Source organism: Phaseolus vulgaris, chromosome 9 (assembly GCF_051622355.1).
Source record: "Phaseolus vulgaris cultivar YP4 chromosome 9, ASM5162235v1, whole genome shotgun sequence".
Classification (NCBI taxonomy): Eukaryota; Viridiplantae; Streptophyta; class Magnoliopsida; order Fabales; family Fabaceae; genus Phaseolus; species Phaseolus vulgaris.
Window position 1 is genome coordinate 12,423,141 of NC_143506.1, and position 27,115 is coordinate 12,450,255.

A 27,115-nucleotide genomic window follows, 5' to 3' on the forward strand; every position below is an offset into this window, starting at 1 on the left:
TATTCTAAATTTTAGAACCTGGAATGTCCAGAAAATATCCTTCCGAGAATTTTAGGAAAATAAAATTATATTTTAAATTTTAGAGTTTGAAATGTATAATATTTTTTAATTCTAGAATTTAAAATACAAAATATTTTGATAAAAGTACCTTTTTAAAGTTTTATGGATTATAAAAATGATTTTTTTTGCATCTTTTGTCAAAACGGTAATTTTGGAATAAAAATAATTTACAGAGATGCAGGGAGAAGTGGAGGAAGAAATTGACTTTTATTTTTTGCATGAGTTGTGAATCCGAGATCCCAAGTCCAACACGCACTTCGACCGTTGGAGTGTTTGATGGTTGAGTGGAAAATTTGTTAGCCTAGTTCGACTTGAATTCTAATTGAGTTATATATATTGGACTATTTTTGAGTTTCACTAAATAGATTGAACTAAAATGAACTTGTTTCAGGTCATTATTTTACAATTTACCTTAGTCTATCTAATAATCTATTCTATAGACTATTTTGATCGATCCATGTGGATATGCAGTCTGGCATCTGTTGGTTTTGAGGAACATGATACACTGCTTTTGACGCTGTCGGAGCCATTTCAATGTCGTACTTATTTTTAAGTTGCGAGCAGGGATAAGTTGAAAATGGCGTAAGGAGATGCTAAGAAGCTGAAGATCATAAAAGATGAGTTATTTGCATCTATGTGGTTCTCATTAATAGAAATTAAATTATTTTTATTAGTATATTTACTTTTACGCATTTATCCTTATATATATTTTTCTCTTTCGCTGAGATCTGTCTAGTCAAGAATTTCTTTATCTACAGTTCATACAATTCGTGAGTGATAGAAGAATAAAAAATTATTACTACTAGTAAAAATAATATTAAATATGATTTTTTAAGTAGTCAATATAAAATGAATTACATTTAAACTGAATTTTACATCATTTCTTTGAATAGTTTAAAAACTTAAATATAGGTTCTGAAATATTATTTTTATTATTGTTAGTGAATGCAAATGGAAGAGAAAAACCGAAACACCGTAGAAAGTATAGTAAGAGGCGATGATTGGGCATTATCCGAAGATAAAAGGTTGATAAGGTTTAAAATCGGAAGTCGTTGTCGGATGGCGGCACCAATTCCAATCAGCAACAGATAAGGTACTCACTTCACACAATCCATTCCTCTCCTCTCTCACATTTGCAGGAGGAGGAAGAAGAAGAAGAAGAAGAAGAAGAAATAATTTATTCTTATTATGGCCACACTTCAAGCGTCACTTCTCATTCTCTGCAGAACTTCCCTCCCATTCGCCTCAAACACTCAACACCACCATCCTCTTCTCTGCAAGTTCCCTCACTCTCTCACCTCCCTCTCTCCATGCAAACTCTCTCCGCCACAATTTCTCCCGCGCCTTCCCTTTTCCCGCTCTCGCAAAGTCGCTTCCCAACCCAATCCCTCCGCCGCCGATTCTAATTTTCTTTCAAATCAAACCACTCAGAATTCGACCAGTGTCATCGACGCCGAGGGATTCGATCCTTCAATCGGACCGGAAAAGAGCGCGATTGCGAAAGAGGATCAGAGGTCGTCGATTGCGGCGCTCTTCGAGGGAGCCAGAGAGAGCTCCAAAAAGGCTTTCGCCGACTTCATGAACTGGTTGCCGCTTTGGCAACAGGAACGGCGTCTGGCTAGGTTAATTATTGACGCGGAGGCGAATCCCAATGATGTCGCCAAACAAACCGCACTACTTGTTGAACTTAATAAGCACAGGTTTGGATTGAATCGCATTGCACAGTGATGAAGTTGAGATGCTGTTCTGATCAAAATTTGTGTTTCAGTTTGCGTAACATAAATTGGCACTAGAAGTTATAATAAATTATATAAAATTCTGACAGTGAATAAATCTCAATTCATCTAAGCAACTGGATAAGTTTTGTCGTTTCAGAAAATACAGAAGAAAAAAACTGAAAATATGGCTATGATAGCATGGCTGAATCAAGAGGATGAAGAATGTAGTTAGCAAGTGGAATATTTTTGTTTTCAGTTTTGTATGGATGGATGATTTCAGTTTGCGTCAAAGTTTCTCTGTTATTTATGTTTTTTACCAGTCCCGAGTCTGTCATCAAGCACTTTGAAGGAAGGGAGGGTGCTGTAGACAGTAGAGGAGTTGTGGAGTATCTCCGAGCTTTAGTGGCCACTAATGCTATTGCTGAATATCTTCCAAATGAGGAATATGCGAAACCGTCCAGACTTCCTACCCTGGTAGTCACTTTGTGTAATTCATTTTCTTAATGCTATTTGGTCTGTGTTGATCAGGTTTTCATTTGCAGAAGGTTATACTAGGCGTTCTGTGCCATTGATGTGCTAGAAATTTTTGTTGTCGATTAATTATTTGTTCTTGTCCTCTGACTATTACGGTCGTAGAGTCCCGTGATCTGAAACTGACACCAGTGGTTTGAGGGATACTTTTAATTTTTACCTATATGCGAGCATTTTAAAGCTATGTTTCTCCCTTATGTATTTCTGGCTAAATTATTTTATTTGCATTTTCTCTTCAAATATATGATATGTAGAATTAATGAGCCTGAAAGCATGTTCTTCTCCTCTATCTTTTTATACTCATTTATTTTGATTTTCTGCATACCCTTGTTTTTTTATCACAAGTTCCATGTTTTGCGTCTATTCCTTTTGTAATAAACTGCGTTTTCATCTTAATACAGTTTCTTTTGACATCTTTTATTTCATATTTTCCATGTGTTGGATGTATCAACTGATACGAAATATTTTTTCTTTCAGTTGCAAGAGTTGAAACAGCGAGCATCTGGTAAATCAGACGAGCCTATTCTTAGCCCTGGAACATCCGAGAGGCAGCCATTACATGTTCTTGTGGTAACAATTATTGCAAAAAAAAAGTTCTTTTTTTATGGTTTTTAGTGATTAGCATTTGAACTCCAAATTCTTTTTTTTGTTTGTTTGTTTTGGGAATCTTACGAATCTGTTTCCTTCTTTAGGTTGATCCCAAAGTATCACAAAAGTCACGCTTTGTACAAGATGTTTTATCAACTATTTTGTTTATTGTTGTTATGGGTCTGATCTGGTATGAACGTTTAGTTCTCACTCTCACTCTCTTCTCTATGTCATACCTGATAGTTTCATTTATCGTCATATAAAATGTGTCTTTCAGGGTTATGGGTATGGTTGCACTTCAAAAATTCATAGTAAGCTTGGGTGGGATTGGAACTTCAAGTGTTGGCTCAAGTACTACATATGCCCCAAAGGAACTAAATAAGGAAGTGATGCCAGAAAAGGTTAACATTTTAGGACGCATTATAAATGACACATGACCTTAATCATATAATATGCCAATGTAGTTACTTTTGTATTTCTTGAAAATTTGATGAATGGGCTATCATAGCTGAATTTTGGATGAGAAGAATATTAATGAAATTGGTTAATTCATTAAGAATAATAAAATTTATGCACAGTCTTTTGTCAATCCAAATAAAATAATCCTGGTCTATGGATTATTCAGAAAATGATATTTTATTGTTCTGAAGTACATCTGATCTGATTCTATGAATCAGGCAATTGTCATCGAGTTTGTTCCCTGCAAACTACAGGAGTCACCCCCTACTGATCTTGGCACTTTAATGTTGGTGAACTTCATGTTATTAGCTTCTTGAGGAGTCAGTCTGGCATTCCTCTTACTTCTTTAGTTTATGCTCCCGCTCACTGGTTTTTCTTTTATTTTTGTTATAATTGTGGCTTATAAAGGAGAACATCTCAATTTAATATTAGCATTTTCCTTACTCCCCAAAGCCATTGTGACTCCTGAGAGCTATTTTTCTTTTTAAGGATGTTATCATTAATAATTCAGTTACTCTCCATATCTGTATGTGTCTTTTTCTCAGTTGATGAATTAGCTATCGGGAATAGGGGTAACAGTTTCTCATGCAGATTATATATATATATATATATATATATATATATATATATATATATATATATATATATATATATATATACACAGCAAACCAGAAATTGTGTCAAACAACAACTTATATAAACTCTCTTTCCTCATGCAGAATTTCAAAACATTTAAAGATGTGAAAGGTTGTGATGATGCTAAACAAGAACTTGAGGAAGTTGTGGAGTACCTGAAAAATCCGGCTAAATTTACTCGCCTTGGAGGAAAATTGCCTAAGGTCTGAAGAAGTAATTGTATATTTGTTGAATTTGTTTTGCTTGACTGCACTTGGTTATATATAATTGGCTTTTCATTTCATGTAGGACCAGGTTTCCTTCCCAATTTATGCATGATAACATGTTTATACTATTTCCAAATGCAATATTTTTTGTTTACACTTTACAATGATAAACATGCTAGCTTTTGGTAATCACAATGTTATTTATTTATTTATTTTGTTTTCATTGCATGATATGCAGATGAAGCTATTTGTCCAACAATATGATGCTGTGTTTTTACTTTTTTAGTATGCATTGGAAATTATTTGTTTCTTTTTCATCAAGTATGCCTAAAACACTTCTTTTCCCAGGGGATTCTCTTAACAGGACCACCAGGAACTGGAAAAACACTTCTAGCCAAGGTCAGCTTGTTTATCATCTGCATACCTTAAGACACTTTTTTTTTTCAAATTTTATGAAGTTCTTGCTTTAGAACTTGAGCCTATTGGCCTCCTGCATGCTTTATGAATTCCCACTTTTATATAATTGCATGAAGCTTCTGGAAGTACATATCTACTATCTAGGCTTTGGTTCTCGTCTTTCAATTTGATAGCATTGACATTGTTGCTCCATTATCTCTTTGCATAATTTGTTCTTCCAAGCTGTAACTGTAGAAAAGGTTGTTTCTATGCCCATGTGGATTGTTTGGGAATGCAATCATTATTAATAACTGTTTTTGTCTTGTTTCCTTGTTTGCCCATGTAGCTGTTGTGTCTACCTGATTCGTTTTTTATTTAATTTGCCAACACTAGTATATCATCTAATTTTTTATTTTTCCTAAAGCAGCTTTTGCTCCCATTTTCCTTCTCATAACTGTATTGCACCAAATTTATTGGAAAATCTTGACATTCAAAGTTTCCATGCTCATTGTCTTTTTCTTACATGATGGTATGTGTATGCCCATTAATATATGCGTTTCACTTCCATAATTTGACACTCAGTTTTTCTTTTTGAGGATAAAGAACATGGCCTTTTTGTTTCTGGTAAAGAACCCAGACACTTGACAACTTCATTTTCTCTTTCATTCTTCAGAGTTCGTAAATATAATTGAAAAAGCAATACTACTTTGTTATCATTTACCTCTTGAATTAATCTATTGATATTGATAATGTATTGTGATCTGATAGTGTTTGCTTTATATGGGACCTTGAAGGCTATTGCTGGAGAAGCTGGTGTTCCGTTTTTCTATCGTGCAGGATCAGAATTTGAAGAGATGTAAGTCTTCTTTTTCAATAGCTTAAATTTCTGTCTTTGGAATGCATTATATGTTGTCTTAATTTTTTGAAACATGATATTGTGATCCATTTTCCTTGAATTTAACAGGGATACTTCATAAATTTTCTAAGAAAGTTTGTTAACAAGGATGCATCATTAGTGTCCTCCGTAATACATGTGTTATGTTTCTTTATCTTTTCTAATATTGATTCCTGCTAGTTCTTCTTTATCGTAAAAAGAGAGAGTAAATATATATATATATATATGTGTGTGTGTGTGTGATTGAGAACATCTATTTGGTTTACAGCTGTATCATGGTAAATTAAACTTTACAACTTTTCCTTTGCAAAAAACAAAATTTAGTTTCGTCCTAGAAGTTGTAAGTTGTGCAGTTGATAGATTTTCTTTGGTCAAGAAGCCTCACATTGGCAACAAATGTGGACAAAATACTCCTTAAATGACTTGGAAAATTCCCCCTCCCTCCCATCCCCCAAGTCTTGAGCTAGCTTTTGTGATTAGGTTAAGCCCAATTCATTTTTAATATGAAACCAAAATCCATCTAGTTTGCCTTTTGGCTGGGGTACATTAGTTTTTATCAAAACTTATTTAGTCTTGATATTGAACCACTTGCGGATGTCTTATATTGGGCATGATGGAATGCACCTAATGAGGTTTTGAGCTAGCTTTTGAAGTTGAATTTGGCCCAACCGATTCCTAATAGTTGCATTAAGGTAAGTTATGTTGTGGTAGTTGTTAGGGATGCTCAAATTTGGTATCACTTTTCCACTTCAGGTATGTTGGAGTTGGTGCTCGACGTGTAAGATCCTTATTTCAAGCAGCAAAAAAGAAGGTTTGTTGCCTTTGGTTAATGGACTCTTAGCTGTCTGTTATGGTTTGCTAAATTACTTTACAAGATTTCCTTATTTGTTTCTAATTTGGAACATTCTTTACGCTCCATCCTTAATGTAGGCTCCTTGTATCATTTTCATTGATGAAATAGATGCTGTTGGTTCAACTAGGAAACAATGGGAGGGTCATACAAAGAAGACATTGCATCAGCTACTTGTTGAAATGGATGGCTTTGAGCAGAATGAAGTATATTTAGTCATTTTTTATTGTTTAATCAGTTTCTCTCAGTTTTTCCCTAATTTATTTAACATCTTGATGATCTTGTAGGGAATAATAGTAATTGCTGCAACAAACCTGCCTGATATTCTTGATCCCGCTTTAACAAGACCTGGTAGATTTGATCGACATGTAAGTCCTATTAATTTTGTCCTTGATAAAAGAATTTATAAAGAGAAACTGGAGGATAAGAAATCCTTCTAGAACAATAGAATAAAATAAGCGAGACAGAAAGGAAAACAACAAGCTCTCCAGTCCCTTTGTTAACCCATTGAAGAAAACCCTCAGAAAAACTATGGTGGAAATGCATAAGGTAGCCAGAAAAACACGGAAAAGAATAATTACCTGTTGAAAACTTTGGCATTTGGCTCACATAACAAACTTGCAAAACAAGAACACTTCCAAAGGTTCATACACTTCTTTCTTTAACAAAAGATTGCTAATCTTCTGTATAGGTGTCGCATGAACCTAATTTTCTTTGGTGATACAGTATGTTTACTATTTGTTTGGTTCTATAATTCTGAAGGATAATAATGTGTTGTTGTCTCTGTTTTGGATTTAGTGATCTTTGTTTTTTGTTGTATAAAAATTAAATTATTTAATTATTGGATAAATCGTGTTTTTGGTCGATAAAATTGGTCTTGCTCCTTATTTTTAAAGTCAATAGTTTGAGTTCTCCAATTTCTAAAATACAATGAAAGTAATCCCTATTACTAACTCTGTTAGGATGTTTCTCTAATGACACATGACGATGTCATGACATGGGGATATGTGGCAGTCACATGGCCTACTCAACAAATGAGTGAACCCAATTCAAATGTTGACACTTAACGCATGCTCCTTGACACCCTTTAGTAACCAATGGAGATGAAATATTTGGACCTCTAACTAAACAAACTCATGAAACTTCACTAATATCAAGAATTCTCGGGCAATGCTCACTATTGCACATTGTTAATTACAACAAGGTAAATCTAGGTGGAGTTTTCCTATTAGGTCACAGTTTTGGGGTAAAGTATCTCAAAGGTTTAAAAGGTGTTATCCTTCAACATCGTGAAATAGTGAAGAATCTTAAGCTTGACTTGGATACAGGTTGTCTTCTCAAGATATCTTTGAGGTGTTTTGAAGGTTCAATGCAAAAAGGTCTAACTAGGAAATATGTTAATGCCAAAGAAATGAGGCCTTATCCCTAATATTAGCAAGTTTTATTGAGGTTTAGTTGGAGTTCTAAGTAGTGGAACTTAATTAGTTATTGAAATGTATCAAGAAGCAAGAAGCATGCATCAGAGGTTTTGACACTTCCGTTTGTATTTGGGATCACTTGTCTATCCTTAGAGCATGAAATGTGTCATTGGAACGACCATCCCAATGCAGTTACCAATGGGACTGTTTACACTGTATTTCAGAAATTGGATGACTCAAACCGCCGGTGTTAAAATATAGGGACCAAGACCAATTTTACAAGGACTCAAGAATATTCTTAAAATAACACATGCAACACTTGCTACACGGCATCCATGAGGTACAAATTTCCTTGTGGTCATCGATTAGATGCTTCAGCATGTAGAGTGACTGCTTTCATTGTATTTCAGAAACTGGAGAAGTCAAATTACTAGTTTTAAAATATAGGGACCAAAAACATCATTTATCCTTAATTTTCCAAAATTATTACAGTGATCTCTCTACTTGAACCTAACTTAAAAATTGTATCTAACTAATGTTCTAAATAATGCTATGTAATTTTGCTATAGAATATAAGAAAACTAACCAACCCAATTCCAGATTATTGTACCAAATCCAGATTTACGTGGTCGACAAGAAATATTGGAGCTTTACCTTCAAGATAAACCATTGGCTGACGATGTAGATACTAAATCAATTGCTCGTGGAACCCCGGGATTCAATGGGGCAGGTGAATAATTTTTAAACATACGTGAAATGCACATCGTTCTGTTCTGCTTTAAATTTCATTTACATGATGTGATCTGTAACTATTCTTTCAAACTAGATCTTGCAAACCTGGTAAACATTGCTGCCATTAAAGCTGCTGTTGAAGGTGCAGAGAAATTAGCAGCTTCACAGTTGGAGTTTGCCAAAGATAGAATAATTATGGGCACAGAACGGAAAACAATGTCCATATCCGAAGAGTCCAAAAAGGTAAGTGTACAGTACTGTTAGCACTTGAAATTCTCGATTCTTGCCTATGTGATTAATGTATGGTTGTAAGTCACTACATTTGTTTTAACCTTGCTGTCTTCTAAACAATGTCTGGTTTAGCACTGTGTTGCATTATTTGAAAATTCATAGCTGTCCCTGTATAGTCAATTATGTTGTAATATTGTTTGCAAAAATCTAATCATCAGCCTGAAAATCTCTTAATTGAAAAATTCCAAGAAATCATCTTTCAGCACTCCATTTGTCGTATAGTGAGTTGGATGTATTGGTAACTTTTTTTTTTCTAAAATTGTCACTATATCTTGAATCTTATTTTGTAGCATATTGATGACTCAAAACCTATTCTTATAGCATAGGTTATGAGCATCTTTCAGTCCATTGTCTACTGTTTATTCAGAAATATTAAAATCACCTTGTGCTTGTTTTATGCAATACCTGTAGGTATACGAATATGGCATGATGGAAATACAAGACTGTATTTTATCGTCAGATTTGTCATTGTCTTGATTTGAACCTGATATTTTTAATGCCCAAACTCCAAAATCAGTTTATGAAGTAATGATCTGTAAATTTTATAATCTCTTGTGTAAAATTAATTAAATTAACCATTTGTAGATGTACAGTTATCTATGTTAATATCGCTTGTGAAACTTTCAGCTTACTGCTTATCATGAGAGTGGCCATGCAATTGTTGCCATTAACACTGAGGGTGCTCAACCAATTCACAAGGCAACAATCATGCCTCGTGGATCTGCTTTAGGAATGGTTACTCAGCTTCCCTCTGGTGATGAGACATCAATCAGCAAGAAGCAGTTACTTGCTCGCCTTGATGTGTGTATGGGAGGAAGAGTTGCAGAAGAAATTATCTTTGGTCAGGATCAAATCACAACAGGGGCAAGTAGTGATCTTCACACAGCTACTGAGCTTGCCCAATATATGGTAAGTTTTTGCTTCGTGATTAATGGTCAAGTGCAGTTTCTTCATCTATGGAAATACGGTTTATTTTCTGCCACAGAAGCGATAAAAATTTCTGCGCTACAATATTTCTTTTACTGTAATTACTTGGAACGTTCACAGTAGTAGGACTCAGAACTTTCCTCTGACTGAAATTGTCAAGTAGAACCTATCTTTTGATTTTAAAATGAAGGATTATTTCTGTTGTCATTTTTGTTTCTGCACAAGGTATCAAGTTGTGGGATGAGTGATGCAATAGGGCCAATTCATATAAAGGAGAGACCAAGTTCCGAAATGCAGTCACGTATTGATGCAGAGGCGAGTGGATTGAACCTATATCCTTTGTCATTTTAAATCTTTTGATAGTGGATAGATTGTCATATTTGGGTTATTTTACTTTTTCTGTAAGGAATTATTATTTTATAAAAAAATAAAATCTGGTTTATGATTTGAATTTCTTGTGCTGCAGGTTGTGAAGCTTCTCAGGGAAGCATATGATCGAGTGAAAGCCCTTCTAAGGAAGGTTTGTCAACCCGTTTGGTTTGTGTGTTTAATCTGTCATTTCTACCACTTTCAAGACAATCTATTTCGCTGGTTAAAAGTATTCATTTTCTTTATATCAAGATTTAATATAAATTTACAGGTCCTAATACTCGGATATTGTTATTTAATAAAATAAATGACATGTTACTTAGTGTCCAAACTAAGTTTTCAATCAATGACAGTGTTCTTTTGGAAGCTTAATAATTCTGAAGTCTGAACCAAAATCTACTTTCGTTGGGTTTAAATTAAAGTATGTGGCAGTGGTAAAAACCATTTTATGCATTTGAAGCACTATATATATACGGATGAAGATTTAGGAAGTAGGAAATTTTTCTTTTGTATGTATGTAACTTTTTCTACGGTGTTGATTAATCAAAGTAAGCAGCCAAAATTATGCCATGCATGAAATTTATTATGGTATACCTAGCATCTGAATAAGTTCTGAACCCTGTAACTTCCGACGTACGTTCCTGCAGCACGAGAAGGCATTGCATGCTCTGGCAAATGCATTATTAGAGTATGAGACACTTAGTGCAGAAGAAATCAGGCGGGTACTGCGACCATATCAGGACGGAAAAGTGGCAAAGAAACAGGAACAAGAGGCAGCAGAGGAGGAACTCGTGTTGGTCTAAACACTGTTTCCGTTTGCTGTCTGTTAACTAAACTAACTAAGGGGACGCTCTGTACAGAATACCTAGTCACCCAATACTCCAACAAACAGCTATATATCTTGGTCCATATGTTGCAGATCCACTCCTTTGTGCATGCATGGATAGGAAGTGATACTCCTTTGAGTATGTCTGAACTGAACCAACCACTCCTGCTCACAGTGACGCTCATGCTGGAGTGCCAGCAACATTTTTTTGGAGAACTATTTATAATTTGTAGAAAGACATTATGAGAATTGTGCCTACACATTATTTGTTGCTTTCAAATTTTATTATTTATGTAGATCCAACTATCTGTTCACGTGGTTAATACTGTAAATTTGGCAATTCTGCATAAGCATCAGTGTTCCTAAAGCATATGGTAGATCTTTGACCTCGACTTTTTTTTTTTCAGTTTCAGTTCCGTTCGGGAATGTTAAACATTAGTATTTTTTTAATTGATATTATTGAAATTATTTATTCACCAATCTAAGTAAGGATTATGGATTATTGATTTTTTTTTTGTGTCGACCAAGTTTTATTTAGTTGAAATCTATAATAATTTAATATTTTGTTTTTAGTAGTAATTGAAATAATTTATCAATAAAATAAAATTCAATAAATTAAAGTTGTTTTATCGAAATGAAAAATTCAAATTCAGGAAAATGGTAAAATTTTCAATGGTTATATTTGATATGCAATAAGGAAGAATGAGTGATTTAATGTGGCATTTAAAATTAACTAGTAATTGAACTACTGATTTGGACATACGCATTATTTTACTCTTTGGATAATCGTTCATACGATAACGAATTCCTTAACTTCTATTAAAAAGGTAAAGCATAAACCTTATCTGTTACGTATTTTTCTAATAAGTTTCTTTAAAAACCTACTCTATCGTTAAACCTATAATAAAAGACTAATAATATTGGCTTAAGTAGATTTATGGACCTAAAACGACTTATTTAATTTTTTTTATTGTATTTTTATATATAATATATGTATTATACATAAGATACGTATTATAGATAAAATATAAGATATTTTACAATAAAAAATATAACATGATAAACTATAATAATATTTTCTATAAAAATTAAATGTAATCTTTTTATTAAATCAGACAGGTCACTTTAATTATTATTTATTAAGCTACTTATCTCTAAAAAATTATAAAGAATTTTATTTACATTAATTAAGCAAACAATTGTTTAATAAGAGCTATTTTTTACAGAAGGAAATTTCTTACTTAACAATAATTATATAATAACTATTTTTAAAATTTCATTTATAGATATTAGAAGCTGGAAAAGAATGTGTAAAATTATAAGGAATAACACGAGCACTAGAAAACCAAATAACTTATAAATGTTTTGTTTTTCTGGTTTAAAAAATAGTATTTGAAAAAAATCTTAATTCAACAAGTTTTTTCGTTTTTTAAAACAGAAAAAATAGTTTTAAAAAATAGAAATAGACAGATCTAAATAAGAAAAATAAATAAATAATATAAACAACTTAAAAGGGAATGTGGAAAAGTTTATGGAGAAAATTAGAGAACTAATTAAGAAACTATATTTATACTGTAAAAACCTATAAATGAATAAACTAAATTTAATATAAAATAAAAATATTCCATGTTAATGTAATTAAACATAAAATAACCAATATGGAACTTGAAGAAATGGTGAGAGACTAAAATAGGAAAAAAAAAATCCTTTGCCACAAAAATAAATGAATAACTTCAAAAAAATTGAGGAAAAAACAGGCTAAAGTAAACAAAACTCCCTTTCATAATTTTGATATATAAATAATAATTTTTTAATATATTGTTGGTATGCGAGTTACACTAAATTGAAATGTTTCAAATAAGATTTTATATTTCAACATTATAAATAAAATAAACATAGATAAAAAAAACTCTTACTAAAGATGGCGAATTAAATACGAAAAGTAGTAAATATATCATACGGAAAAATTATTATATGAAAAAGATGCCGTATATATTTAATTTTTAAGCGTCACCGAACACGGTCAACCAAAAGTATAAGGAAGAAAAAATCAATTCACCTAATATTTCTTTTCTCTCTTATTGGGATTATTGGGATAGTAATAATTTCCAATTTTTTTCTTAAACTAATTTTAAAGATTTTGTTGATTTACATGAAATATAAGTGTTATAAACTACTTATTATTAATATATAGAAAAGTTGGTTATCACTTAAAGAAAAATTAATAATGTAGTTATTTTTTATTATATTTCTAATAATATAATTTTACAATAAAGTTTAATATGATTTTTTTTTATCAGCAACGTTTAATATGATTGTATCATTAATTAAAGATATAAGGTTACCAAATTTCATATAATAACACTTTGATTTACGCTTCAACTTATACTTTATACTTTTTATTTTATATTTTATTATCATTTATTCCTCTACAAATTTTGGTTGGTGTTTTTTTTTTAAATAAAAAATTATTCAAATTTTGTTAATACTTTATTGATGTTGATTTTTTTTTCTTTATTATTATTATTATTATTATTATTATTATTATTTATAACGGTTCAATTTTTTTAATCAACAATAAAAATTTAATAAATAAGAGTACTCTTGGTACTCCAACCCATGTACATGTAAACAAATCTCCTATGCTAGAGAAATGAGGTTTCGAGGTAAAAATGATCAAAACATAGACATATTGATAAGCTTAAATCTCTTTATAAAACATGAGAATATTAATACGTAAATCAAATTATTTATCAAAAAATTCAGCAACTTAGTCCAATTCCAAAATATAAGCATGTCAGCTCAAAAGAAAGATTTTGTCTCCTTGCTATCTATTGTAGTTTCCCAAGCATCCATTGTGACTATAGTTGTACCTCCAAGAAAATTCTTCTCATACAAACCGAGAATCCAACCAAAAGCAGAAAAAGGGTGTTAATCATCAATGTAGTGATTTTAAACATTCATATACATTTCAAATGCGGTTCAAATTTTTGTATCTAATTAACAAAGCATTCAAATATGTTCGGTCTCTATTCGGTGTTCATTATGGAGAATATTTGTAAAAGATTTTTCAAGCTATACAACTTTCTATTTTAATGAGAAATCAAAATCTTTAAATTCATTCATCAATCAACCTGAATCACTTATCATCAATTAAAAACCGTCTCAAAGCTCACAATAAAAGGATGCAAAAGAAACAAGATAAATATATGCACAAATTACAACTCCAATGTTTAGTTACATTGTAAAGTCAAACTATTATATATATATATATATATATATATATATTATGCTACACATCTTGCTATAACATCATGTTGTATTAAAAAAAATATTTGAAGATAAAAGTATCTCAAAAATTAGTTTGGTTGATGACTCAAACTATTTATAGTAAAAACAAATACATCTAAACTTAATTTCTCAACCATTACTTTTTTTTTTATTTTTGTTTTTCAACAAATTCTCCTGCACATTGACAAACTTCGTTATAAAGATTTTTTATTACTTTGTCAATTGAAAGATTCTTAGGTTCTATTTATCTAAGAAATTCGAATCAAAATTATGTTTAGATTCATCCAAATTAGACACAAAAACAAAAGCATATTTGTAAAACTTAAAATTTATCATTCTATAAAAAGAAATAGTCACAAAAGGCCTACATTATTTAATCATTCACAAGTTGTCTAAATACTATATCTTTTTCAAGGTCAAAATCTTTTATATTAATTCTTTCAAACTCTCTTCATAATTTAACTAATGGATATTCCATTTAAATTGTTATGTAGCTTAATAACATGTTTCTTAGTGTTTTGATTTTTTTTTTCTTCATTAGACATTTATGGTTTCAAGTAACCACTTCATCTTGAGCCTCCATAAATCTTCCTAAAAGTAACTCATTTTTTTTGCCTTTACAAAATGACTTGCTCATGGATGCTTTGAGAGGTTAGTGAACTTATTTGTTTTCTAGTTTCACTTTGAGCCAATTCAAGCATTAAGAACTTATTAGTGAACTTAAGTGCTGAAAAAACTTAAGTTTGGACATGATGTATCGTTTGTAAGATGATTATTTAAATTAAATCATGTACGACTACATGTTTCCTCTAATAGATGACACAACATTAAAATACTATGCAATATTCTCTTACGTATGATAGGGCACATATAAGAAGATATGCAACACATAAAACATTTGACTGATAAGCATATAAAATACTATGCAATATTCTCTTGTGTCTAATATGACACATATAAGGTCAAATGAAGCGTGCATAAAACATAAGATGATACACATATACCAAGGTAACCATGTACTTAAATAAATATCTATATTCTTATTATGTGTTGTAGAGAATATCCAATATCTTTTATCTGACCAAAGAGATTCGTTTAAGAATAAGACTAATTAGATGATCTCTAGGAGTTTGAGCTAAAGTTGTTTTCTTCGTCAACTTTCTAACACAAGCTATGTTCAATTTGGCCCAGCTATTTGTCCTATATTGTGTGCTTTTTTATCATGAATTAATATAAAATATTATGTTACTTTAGGGAGATGAACACTGTCAGTGATCAAGAATATTGAGTACAAAAGAAGAGTATTCAAAGTAGCATGAAGTGCTATTAATGCAATATCTAAGTCTCTCAATAATTATCTTCTTCCAGCGCCTATGTAAAGCCTTCTACAAAAAGAAGGAAGACATAATTGAAGATACATTATGCCAAATTTCTACTCAAGAAATGCTCAAAGTTGTCATGAGAGCAGAGGTTGTACCGTGCTAAAATGATGTTTAGAGTAAACCTCAAAGCTTCAAAAGAGGATCCCTAAGATTAGAGCAAAGACTATGCCAAATTTATGGGTTTGTAAAAGCTTCAAGGATAACATTAAGAGACTATGCTTGTGAAAAGATTTTAGAAATTAATCAAATCACAATTCAAGTCCCCCCTCTTATGATTTCCTTGTTTTTTCACATAAGTTTCCACTACAAGAAAATCATTAAATAGAAACTAATTTTAGAGACCAAAAATTAATTACACTACAAGAAAATCATTAAATAAAAACAAATTTTAGAGACTAAAATAATTAGTTACTATTTAACTAAATTAGAGACCATTTTATAAACTAAAAACATCATTGGTATATAAAGGAGTTTTTATCATTAATAAAAATTTATAAAATAGTTTTTAAATTGATGTCTAACCATTAGCTACTTACTACTTTATATTCTAAATTAGTTTGTATTAGCTTTGTAGAGACTAATTTAGAATCTAAAATATTAGTAGCTAAAACATTGATAGTTAATTTAGATACTATTTTAGAAATCATTTTATACATTTTTATTAATAATAAAAAGCATTTTATATATTAATAATTTTTTAGTCTCTAAAATAATATATAATTTAGTGAATATAGTGACTAATTATTTTTTTTTCTAAATTTAGTTACTATTTAATTATTTTCTTGTAGTGTTAGTTATTATATTAACTGAATTAAATACTGGTTCATAAACTAAAAAAAACTGTTGGTATCTAAAGTAGTTTCTATTATTATTATTATTATTATTATTATTATTATTATTATTATTATTATTATTATTATTATTATTATTAAACAACATCTAAATTGATATCTATAAAACTTTGATAGCTAATTAGATATTAATGTAGAAAGTATTTAATAATAATAATATAAATTACTTTATATACCAATATTTTTTTAATCTCTAAAACCACATCTAATTTAGTTAATATAGTAAATAATTATTTTTTATCTTTAAAATTAATTTTTACTTAATAATTTTCTGAATGATTTTATTATAGTGTTCTTATTTCTTCCAATGTCTTTCTTAACAAGAAAAAACATAATTTTATTAGATGTAATTTTCTCTCTTCTGTTGTGAAGTTATTGGACAATGATAATCCTATAATTCAATGATATCCTTGAAGTAGTAGAAGAAGAATGAGTTATTATAATGATTTTTATTTGTATATAAAGTTACCATATATCACAATTTTGGATCTGAATCTATTCTATTTTCTTAATTATGAATGAATATAATTTATTTTTATCTTCTATTTTGATAAAGATAATTCAATTTATTTTCAATGTTTATATTTATTTGTTGAATATTTAATTTGTGACCTGAAATTCTAAAGAGAAACGTGAAAAATGATATTCAGAATTCCTTTTAATTAAAATAATTTCAATATATTAAATTCTTGGGAATATATTTTAATATAAGAATTGTTCTATTCTTAATACTCAAATTATGAGAGGATTTCATAATTTATAATTTCAAATCCTAAGAAGATATGAAAAGTGGTTCCTATCATTAAATCTAATTAAATTTGGTTAATATAGCAAGATTCTAGGACTAAGTTGATGTATTAATTGTTTATTATATGTTGTTAATGTTGGAATATGTATCAAATATATGAGGAAATATATTTTATAAGTATTCTTAGATTTTATAGAAAAAAAAATTGTTATAAAGAAATATTAATCATATATTGCAAAAATATACGTAAGAGGAAACTTTAATGAACTCATAAAATAGCTAAGATTTTGGGTTATCTTCAATCTGACTTAGATGTTCTCTATGAATATGGAAAAACATACAAAAACTATTAAATATGAAGTTTACTTACTTTTTTGAAAACTATAAACCTTGGTATATTTGCTAGATAAAAAGATTTTTTTTATACCAAAGCCTTTGTCACATTCGTATGTGAACATTTATTCAATTCTTATTCTTAACTCATTAATTTTAAAACTATTTTCTCATTACTATCCATAATTGACTTATAAAATTTAGAGATTTCACTTTATCAAAAACTCATACATATATATTCAATTTCCAATCAAAACATCAATTGTTTTAATAAGAATATTGAATACAAATTATTTGATCTATAACTATAAGAGAGTCATAAATAAAGAAAATAACAATGTTAAAAATATGATTATTGTAACAAAAAATAAAAAATGAAAATATTATAAATTAAGTTAATAACATAATTTTTTAAATGTTAGAAATATATGTTTAATATATCTTTACCGACTCTTTATTAGAGGTGTTGAAATGAGTTTAAACTTGTGAATTAACTTGATTCAATACTAGTTCGAGTCTAATTAGGTTGGAAAAGTATAATTTTTTTGAAAATATGAATCAAATTGAACTCAACCTATTTCATTTGTAGTTTAAACTAGTTTGAGCTAGGTTGGAAGTGAATTGACCCGTAACACTCAATAGTATTTGAATTATTCAGTACTTAATTTATTTATTTGTTTAATTATATATATTGACACTCTAATTTTCACATATTTTTTTGGTTAATACTTGATGAAACAGGTGAATTCCGTTTAGTTAATTTAATTTGATTATAATATAATAAATATATAAAAAAATTAAGAAATAAAATATGTTTAAGTGGGAGAACTTATCTGATCCACCAACTTTGTGATAGTGGAACTGAATTACAATTAATTCCTTTAAATAATCATAATTTCTATTATTAATTAACATGTATTAGAAACCACAATTTGTTTAAATATCCCTCACTTGTAATTAATAATTCTTATTTTTAAATATATATATTAAATATATATTAGGAATACTTGTAAAATTTTGAAAATATTTTGGCGACATTTTTGATACTTCATTTTTTTTAATCTTTACTGTTAGTTAAGTTTATTAAAAACAAAATTCTTCATTGGTTTTACTTTTTACGATTTTTTAAAATTTAAAATTTAAAATTAAGATCCAGTTGTGATTTTTTTTTTGGAATAAATTGAAGTGATTATAGAAAGAGTATGCGAAACAGTTTAAACAATATAAATTTGTGTAGATTCATAAAATACCTAATGAAGAAGCCTCTAAGTTTTAGTGATAACATAAAAAATCATATCTACAATCATTTTGCAACGGCCTAATGTGAACATGAGCAACAAAAGTCAACTGGTAACCGAGTACATAATTAAATTCATTACATAAAAAATAAATGAAAACGTAAAAGTATTTCCTTTTATAAAATATTACTTTAAAAAAAACACACATTTGTTTTAATTGTTCTTTGTCTGTGACCCAGCTTCACTCCTTTCTACCTGTTAATAATATGTGTTAAGGTGCTAAGCACATTTGTCACCCTTTTTCTCTTTCTTATATACTCTCACACTCACACTCACACCTTCATCTCTTTTCATTTCCTTCCTCCTTCTCAACAACACTCCATTCCTCTCTGTAACGTTTTCTTTTTCTTTCTCACTGTTAATTTTCTTTTTTAATTTTTAATTCCACTTTTTGTTCCTGACGAGGTTTGTTTTCTGACCGTGTTCATTTGTGACACAGGAATTGAAAACGTTGAGCATGTGTCTGCTTCAATTCAAAATGTTAGCGTCCTTTTAGCATTATAAGATTTTGTGATAACAACCTGCAGACGTGAAACCTCATTTCTCAGGTGGGCTCCACTGGATCATGTTACTGTGCTCTTTTTAAAAAATTAGTACTTAGATAGTTTGTGTTATTCTAAAGTGGGGGTTTGTCTCAATATATGTTTTCTTCACGTTTTGTTATTCTTTTCTGTGACAAGAACAAGTAAGAATGTCTTAAGAGTAATTTTGTGCAATACTTTCATCCTGTTATTTGTTTGTTTTTTAAATATTTTATTGTCTTTGTAATTTGGACTATGTAGTGATGTAACCCAACTCCATATACCTCATATTTGTTAACTTGTTTTACTCTTTTACTTTTGTTTGGCTGAGATACATACTTTTATAGAATAGAAAAAAATCTGTGGTCTCATAAATTAACCAAACAATCCTGCTTAATTCTTTATCAATTAGCTTTTGCATGACAAAGCATTATTATAATCATACTTAGATTATAATTGTTTTTTTTTTTTACCTTTTGTTGAAATGTGGACTACACAATTTTAAAAGAAAAAAAAATGTATTTCGACAACTCCACAGTTAAAGGCACCACTTCACAAACTTTTTAATTTTTTTACATCTTTTCATATCCACATTCCATTCTAAGATTATTTCTCAATCTACTTTTAAAAATTGTAATACAGCACAATTCACAGTTCAATTTTGAAACTTATGATGCCGATTGTTTTTTACTTTCTTTGTCCAGAAGCAGAGTCATCATGAACAGTGGGAGTAACATTATTCCAAATGGTCTCGTGTCTAGTGAGGTACCATTTGTTGCAAAAGTGCTTAACCAGAAAAGATGGTCACAAGTTGAAGGTAGAACTATAGAGCTGCTTACACATATTCAGCCCAATCTCATATCAGAAGCACATCGAAATGCTGTCGTATCTTACCTTCGATCCCTCATCATGAACACTGTCCCTTGTCAGGTACTTTCCTTGTTAATTCTTTCACTTTCAGTGTCACATTTTTTCGTTTCATAGTTATAGTAAGAATTCTGAAAACCTCTGCTTATAATTGATATCAAATAATTAATGATCCTTTAACTTTTTCACGTTGGTGTAATATTGGGCCTTTCCAACTATGTTTTCGTATTCAGCTTATAGATTCTTATGTTAAATATAAATTGCTGATTGAAATATCGATTTTGTCATAATAACATGATCTAATATAGTGCTATCATTCTAGCAATTTAGAAAATATTTTTGTACTCTGCTCCTTAATGTAGCTTGTTTAGAAACAGAAAGTAATTTATTGAAATACTTTACTAAGCTTTAAATGAATAAGAAAATATCCTAGTATTTCACAAAATTTGATGGATGATGATGTTCTTAACACCAAGAAAATGATCTATTAAGCATTTAATACTGTTCGAACATTTTTTTTTCAAGTTATTGTTATCTACTATTCTACAAGGTTGCATTATATGAATCTCAATTATTTTCTTGAGTTTCAATTATTGATTCCATACTTCGTTTACCTAATGCCCTTTTCAAGACGTAAATTGTAGATTTTGTGTCTCAGTCTATATAACCTTCACTCTGTGTGTTGTATTAAAGATGGTATAATGAAGATTCTATGCATCTCTCCTCACTTTCCCACATAAATTCACGTTTCTTATGATTAATATCGTGAATAATATGACTTTCTCGTTAAATATTTTTAAACAACATGTGCCAAATTACAACATGAACCTCTAATGTGTTATACAAGAAAACTCACTATAGAAAAAAAGAAGTTGAAAGTATGTTTTGAAAAATAATCTAGAAAATAATTTTTAAACTTTACTATTTAGAAAGACAATATTTTTACTCTAAATTGTATAACCTAAAATATAAAAGATTGTATTTTAGATTGTAAAATTCAACCTGTAAAATTTGTATTCGTGATTGTAATATTTGAAATAGTCAATTTCAATATTTTAAAAAACTATGGAGATACATGTAGGGAGGGTGTGATGCTCTTGGCGAAGTTGGATAAGATTTTTTTTATTCTTGTTTTATTTGTGTGAAGTGTTGAATCTCTAGGTCAAGAAGTTGGATAAGATTTTTTTTATTCTTGTTTTGTTTGTGTGAAGTGTTGAATCTCTAGGTTAGTGTCAGTTGATTTAGTGTTTTGATTTTTTTTAGTGCTTTGATTTTTTTTGTTAAGTGTTGGATTTTCTTTCTTTGGTGGTGTAGAATGATAGAGAAGATGAGCTTTAATTTCATGATTTTGTATAAGGTTGTACTATCTGAAGTTGTTTTATTTATTAATTATTTGTAGGTGATAAAAAAAATGGAGATGCATGTAGGAAGAATTCGTAGTTATAGATAACCCATATGTGATCCACTGCATCTCTACTTAAATGAATACAAAAGTGAAGTTACATAAAAATAGGAATTAGCGTTCATATACCCCACAATTGTTATATGCATGCAAGATCAGCACACTAAGAAACACGTATTCCAAAAAATTAGAAATCAAGATAGTCCAAAAACCATACAGCAAAAAAGAGATAAAACATATAAAAACAAAAATTAAATCAAGCTTACGATAAAAAGGTGGTGAAACACCTTTATTGCATGCCCATAAAAGAAATCAGCATGATTTTAAGTTGAAAAAGGTTTAAAAAGCCCAAATGAAGTTAAATTCCATGCCTTATATAGTGCAATCTTGAGTGGAGATAAACCCACCACAATCATGTAATATAAAAGAAAACTTGAAGAACTTGATTGTCTTTAAACCATCTTTATATCCTTTTAAGGTTGTCTATGTCTCTCCTCTCTGAACACATATAGAAGGAAAGAGAAGAATATTGAGTGTAAAATTATATGCTTCCTTTGTTACCACTGCCACAGGTATTTCCATTTGGTTCCGTACCTTCGAAGACGTATTTACCTGATGGAGACATTGATCTAACTGCGTTCTCTGATGATCAACATTCAGAAGACAGCCTCATCCAAGATATACAGCGTATTTTAGAGAGAGAAGAGAAGAATGAGGACGCGCAATTTCAAGTGAAAGAGGTTAAGTATATCCGGGCAAATGTACGTGCTTCTTCATTTTTATGTACAATAATGTCTCCATGCTAAATTCATTCACATCAATGCAATACTACAAGAGAAAAGATAGTGTCTAATAACTCTTTTGTCACCATTCTTACCTTGTGTTTTTTCTTATCGTTGTTTAATGGCAGGTGAATATTATAAAGTGTTTAGTGGAAAACTTTGTAGTTGACATATCTTTCAACCAGATCGGTGGTTTGGGAACACTTTGTTTTATTGAAGAGGTGATTTCATTCTGAAGGAAGTTATTTTGATCATTGTTCTCTTATTTTTAAAACTTTGCAGAGATCTCTGACGAGTAATTTTGTGTTCCAGGTAGACAATTTGATAGATCAGAATCACTTACTGAAGCGAAGTATTATATTGATAAAAGCATGGTGTTTCTATGAGAGCCGCATCCTGGGATCTCACCATGGACTCATTTCAACCTATGCATTGGAAACTTTAGTCATATATTTATTTCATGTTTACAATAATACATTTGCTGGACCACTTGAGGTGACAAACTTGTTCGCTTTGGTGCAATTTCTATTTTGGCTTATGATAAAAAGATAAGAGAAAACTTATGTTATGGTAACCCTATCATCGTAGGTGCTCTTTCGATTTCTGGATTTCTTCAGCAAATTTGACTGGAGCAAGTATTGCATTAGCTTGCGAGGTCCTGTGCCTATAAGGTCACTTCCCAATATGAAAGGTAAGTGAAAAAAAAAAATCTTCTGTCTATCATATTCGAGTTAATGTTCTATGCATTGTGGCTGATTACACAACATGTTCTATTTTAAAATTATGATAGCTGAACCTCCACGCAAGGATTGCCGAAAGTTGTTGCTGACCCAACAATTTCTTAATGCTTGTGAATCCAACTATGGCGTTCTGTGTAGCAGCAAAGAATTAAAGGAGAAGCCGTTTGTTTCTAAATACATTAGTATTATAGATCCTTTGCTTGCTAACAACAACATAGGAGGAAGCATTAGAAAAGGTAATGCAACTTCTTAACCCTGGCTGAATTCTTTTTTATATGTTTCTAGTGCAGTTAAAAATATATAAGGGGTATCATACAACTTACAATTTTTTATACAACTTGCAATTTTTAATACTATTATTTTAATACCTTTTCATATAATTTAATTTCAAATTTATCATTTATTATATATATTTATTTATAAACCAATCACATCTTGTTTATCATTTTCCTATCTAGAAAGGATAAAAAAAATTGCATGTTTATGTTCGTGTTCCTTAAATATAGAATGTGAATGATTTCTTTGTCTACATTAAAATCATCTTTTCTTTTTAAATGTGGTATTTTGGCTGATATATATTGTTTCTCATAATTTACACATAATTTTAGATTATGATGCACAAAGTTTCATGTATCTAAGTTATGCAAAATTTCAGATCCTTTTAATGTTATAAGTAGGAGCATTTTGAATGAATTATCCACAAGTATTAAAAAAAACTCATATTAATTAATTTTATAAATGAGTTAATTATTAAATATAAGTTAGTTTTAACATGTGAACAAAATTATTATTATTTATTTATTTTATAGCTTTATTAGATTGATGAGGCTTATTTTCCCTTTCATTTGAATATCTTGTATTTAAAATAAGTCTGTTATATGATTTGTTTGGCTATGTATAATATACTTTGCAGGAAACTTCAGTAGGATAAAAAGTGCAATTACTTTAGGTGCAAAGCGAATAGAGAGGTTACTGAGTTGCCCAGAAGATAATATAATAGCTGAATTTGATTTATTTTTTAAGAATACATGGGAGAGAAACGGTAATGGTTACTGGATCGATGCAGTCACTTATAAACTTTACCGAAGGAACAAAAATGTTACATCTAGTCGGGAACATTATGGGTCTCATGGTATTTACCAAAATCCTTCTAACCATTCACAAGAATCAAAGCAAATGTTAGGAACCTCTGATGATGAATTTGCTGCTTCTCAAACATGGAGATCAAAGAATGGCAGCATTTTCACTGGTACAATGGCCTTTGATATACAGCATAACAATGCACTTGCTAATACAGGCCAAAGTCCTATATGTTCATCATATGAAGTTCATGACACGCCTTATTCTAGTTCAGAATTTGGTCGTTTGTATAGTGAAGCTTCAATTCATCATTACTACAAGACCAGAATTTCATCTGAAAAATATCAACCTTTTGGGCAGATTTCGTATGAATATGAAGATGGCCCACAAAATACTTCAAGCGATTATTATTGTGAATATGGCTTAGGATTCAATGATGATTATTTCTGTCCTGTTGATGAATCAATGCTGATGCAACAGGAGAACTTTGGTTTTCCTTATTTCAATGAAGATCTGCCACCCCATGTTTTAGCTTCTGGATACATGCATGAAAACTCATCATTTGGGCTGTTTCGAGAAGATGCCCCTTCTTCTGAGTACTTTCCAGGATACAACATGTCTCATTATCACAACACAGCTCCATTTCCATCAGAATGGTTTCCCGCGAGACCATTCTATGAGGGGGAATTTGCTGAACCATTTGATTATAGCGTGTCAGTACCTCATTCAGACCATCAAAGAGAAATGGCTATTAACAATGGTTCCTGCTCTGGTAATTCATCTTGGCAGACATGTGCTTCAAGTTACACACAAAAAGATGATTTGGTAACCACTGAGCAAAAATGGTTGGCCAGAGAAAGAAACAGTGAAAATCCACTTGATAGTAGAATCATAAATAAGGATGTGACTTCTCGAGTCGGTGGTGTGAATGAAAACCGGGTTGGTGAATCAACAATAGGCACTGACTTGCGTGAGAACACGACTACTGAAGCTATCAATTCGGATTTTCAAGCTCTCCAATTAGGCAAAAAACTGTCAATGACTGTGCCTAACTCATCAAGTCCTTATTACGCTCCTGCTCTTGTTGGTCCTTCTAGTTCGAGACAGGGAACCGTTGATGACCAACGTTTTCGACCAGCTGCAGATGGTTCCTCTAGACCATCATTTCAAGTTCCTACCATGTTTCCATTCTACAATCTTCCTACTCAGACTGAAACTACTTTTGCAGCTACCAATGATGTGGATTTAGGGTACTTTGTTAATGAAGGTTATGATGTACTGGATAGTGATTTTTTAAGCTATTGGTTGAATCTGCAATATGGAAGGTTTTGCAAGAATCAAATATCAAAGGATGTTTTTCCTCTCTCTTCTACACTGCCAATGCATTTAAGGGCACAATTTGCGGGGCACAGGAAACCTCAGCATGTTCCTGTGATACCATATGGAGATGCTCCTCCCTTGCATGGGGATACTAATGAACGTGTTGGTTTTTGGCTTCCAAGAACTAGTGATGGGACTGGGACTTACTTTCCAAAGCCAAATCCTTCAAGTTATTACCAGGTTAATATACTAACCACCCTTTCAGTTGTGAATGTGCTATTATTTATTGTTGCTTGTGAGTTTTCTCTTAAAATAATTTATGGACCATAATATGCTTTTGATGTTTGAAGTTTCAGCCAAGGTTTTGCAAGAAAAAGCGTCTTCCCCTAAGTCGATACATCGTAAATCCCAAATATAGAAAGAAGGATAACCATAGTGAAAGGGACGAGAATTTGCATTTGAATTCAAGGCAAAGGTTTCCCAGACATGGCCAGTTGTGCGGAAAATTTGAGAAGCCAGGTAAGTGGTTCTTTCATCCACCACCGATGCCTGGTACATTTGTTGTTACCACCTTTTCCTCATCAACTTTTACCATGTATCGACACGATAAGAAAATATAGGTGATGATTAATAGGTAGCTTGTTTTTGTTCTCTTGGACCATTTCCCAGGTTCAAGTGAATCATCCCATCGAGGTGAAAGCTCACCAAGTGTTACTAGTGAGGTGGCAAAATCCGGAAGAGATTCTAAAAGCACTTTTGCACAAGAGCCCTCATCACCAAAATACGTTTGGTAATGCTTTTATTGTTTTACTTCACTTTATGAGCATATATGTTTAAGACCCCCCTTCGCTAAATGGCAAACAAAATGAAAATAATTTTAGTCTTGAGTGGCAATAGAAAATATACTTTCTGGATTTCATTGATGTCATTTTGTTTCCTTTCATAGGCATTACTATATAGAAAACGGTTGTATACTAAATCCAAACATGTATAACTAACTGATCCTCAGTAACTCAGTTTGATATGTGCTTGATCAGCTCAATCAAATAAATAATTTCCCTAGTTTTTAGGCAGTGATCTTCAGTTTATTTTTCTTAAAACTATTCTTAATCTCATTGATGTGGTGATATGTTAGTTGCTGATAAGATTTAACATATTCCAGCAGTAATGTCTAGCAAGCTTTTGTGATAATTTACATAATAGATACATATAAGGGAGGATAGAACAAAATAATATACCATGTGAGTATAGGTTATGGCCAGAAAATGTTGGTTTGGATCACGAGAATGTGGAATCTGATTGATTAATCAATTATAGATGTAGATGTCTTGTCTTACCATCTTATCAGAATTTTGTGTGATCATTTGTGGTATTCAACAGGGTTCGACAAGAAGAAAACCCGATAACTAAACGGGGATGATGATTTCATGCTTAGCCAGAAATGTTTTCCATGTGTTCTTCCTACATGTGAGGTGTGAGGAGGGATTCAAGTTGCTGCGAAGAAAGTGATTTATCATCAATTTACCATCTTCATTGTCTGGGGAGACTTTTTGAGTATGAAAATGACTAAATAGACATTTTATTCCTTGTCAGATGTT

The 27,115-nt window shown here is 30.7% G+C and overlaps 2 protein-coding genes across 3 annotated transcripts; both read left to right on the forward strand.

Moving 5' to 3' along the window:
• Window positions 1-991: 991 nt before the first annotated feature.
• LOC137820830 (ATP-dependent zinc metalloprotease FTSH 11, chloroplastic/mitochondrial) lies at window positions 992-11,269 on the forward strand. Of its 2 annotated transcripts, XR_016515584.1 has the most exons (18): window positions 998-1,760; window positions 2,099-2,252; window positions 2,787-2,879; window positions 3,002-3,087; window positions 3,175-3,298; window positions 4,076-4,195; window positions 4,547-4,597; window positions 5,389-5,450; window positions 6,243-6,300; window positions 6,420-6,545; window positions 6,627-6,707; window positions 8,358-8,487; window positions 8,584-8,732; window positions 9,192-9,305; window positions 9,408-9,689; window positions 9,933-10,022; window positions 10,174-10,227; window positions 10,724-11,269. XR_016515584.1 is itself a non-coding variant. In XM_068625099.2 (17 exons), the coding sequence occupies exons 1-17, from the start codon at window positions 1,249-1,251 to the stop codon at window positions 10,877-10,879; spliced, it is 2,328 nt and encodes a 775-aa protein (XP_068481200.2). In that variant the 5' UTR covers window positions 992-1,248; the 3' UTR covers window positions 10,880-11,269. The 2 variants fall into 2 exon arrangements, 1 of the variants encoding a protein (XP_068481200.2); XM_068625099.2 differs by lacking the exon at window positions 9,192-9,305 and having other exon boundaries at window positions 992-1,760.
• Window positions 11,270-20,042: 8,773 nt separating this feature from the next.
• On the forward strand, window positions 20,043-27,108 carry LOC137822206 (uncharacterized). Its single transcript, XM_090295334.1, has 11 exons — window positions 20,043-20,256; window positions 22,168-22,356; window positions 22,506-22,598; window positions 22,690-22,872; window positions 22,966-23,068; window positions 23,168-23,353; window positions 24,031-25,022; window positions 25,173-25,757; window positions 25,874-26,036; window positions 26,187-26,307; window positions 26,898-27,108. The coding sequence occupies exons 1-11, from the start codon at window positions 20,044-20,046 to the stop codon at window positions 26,935-26,937; spliced, it is 2,868 nt and encodes a 955-aa protein (XP_090151460.1). The 5' UTR covers window position 20,043; the 3' UTR covers window positions 26,938-27,108.
• The last annotated feature ends 7 nt before the right edge of the window (window positions 27,109-27,115 follow it).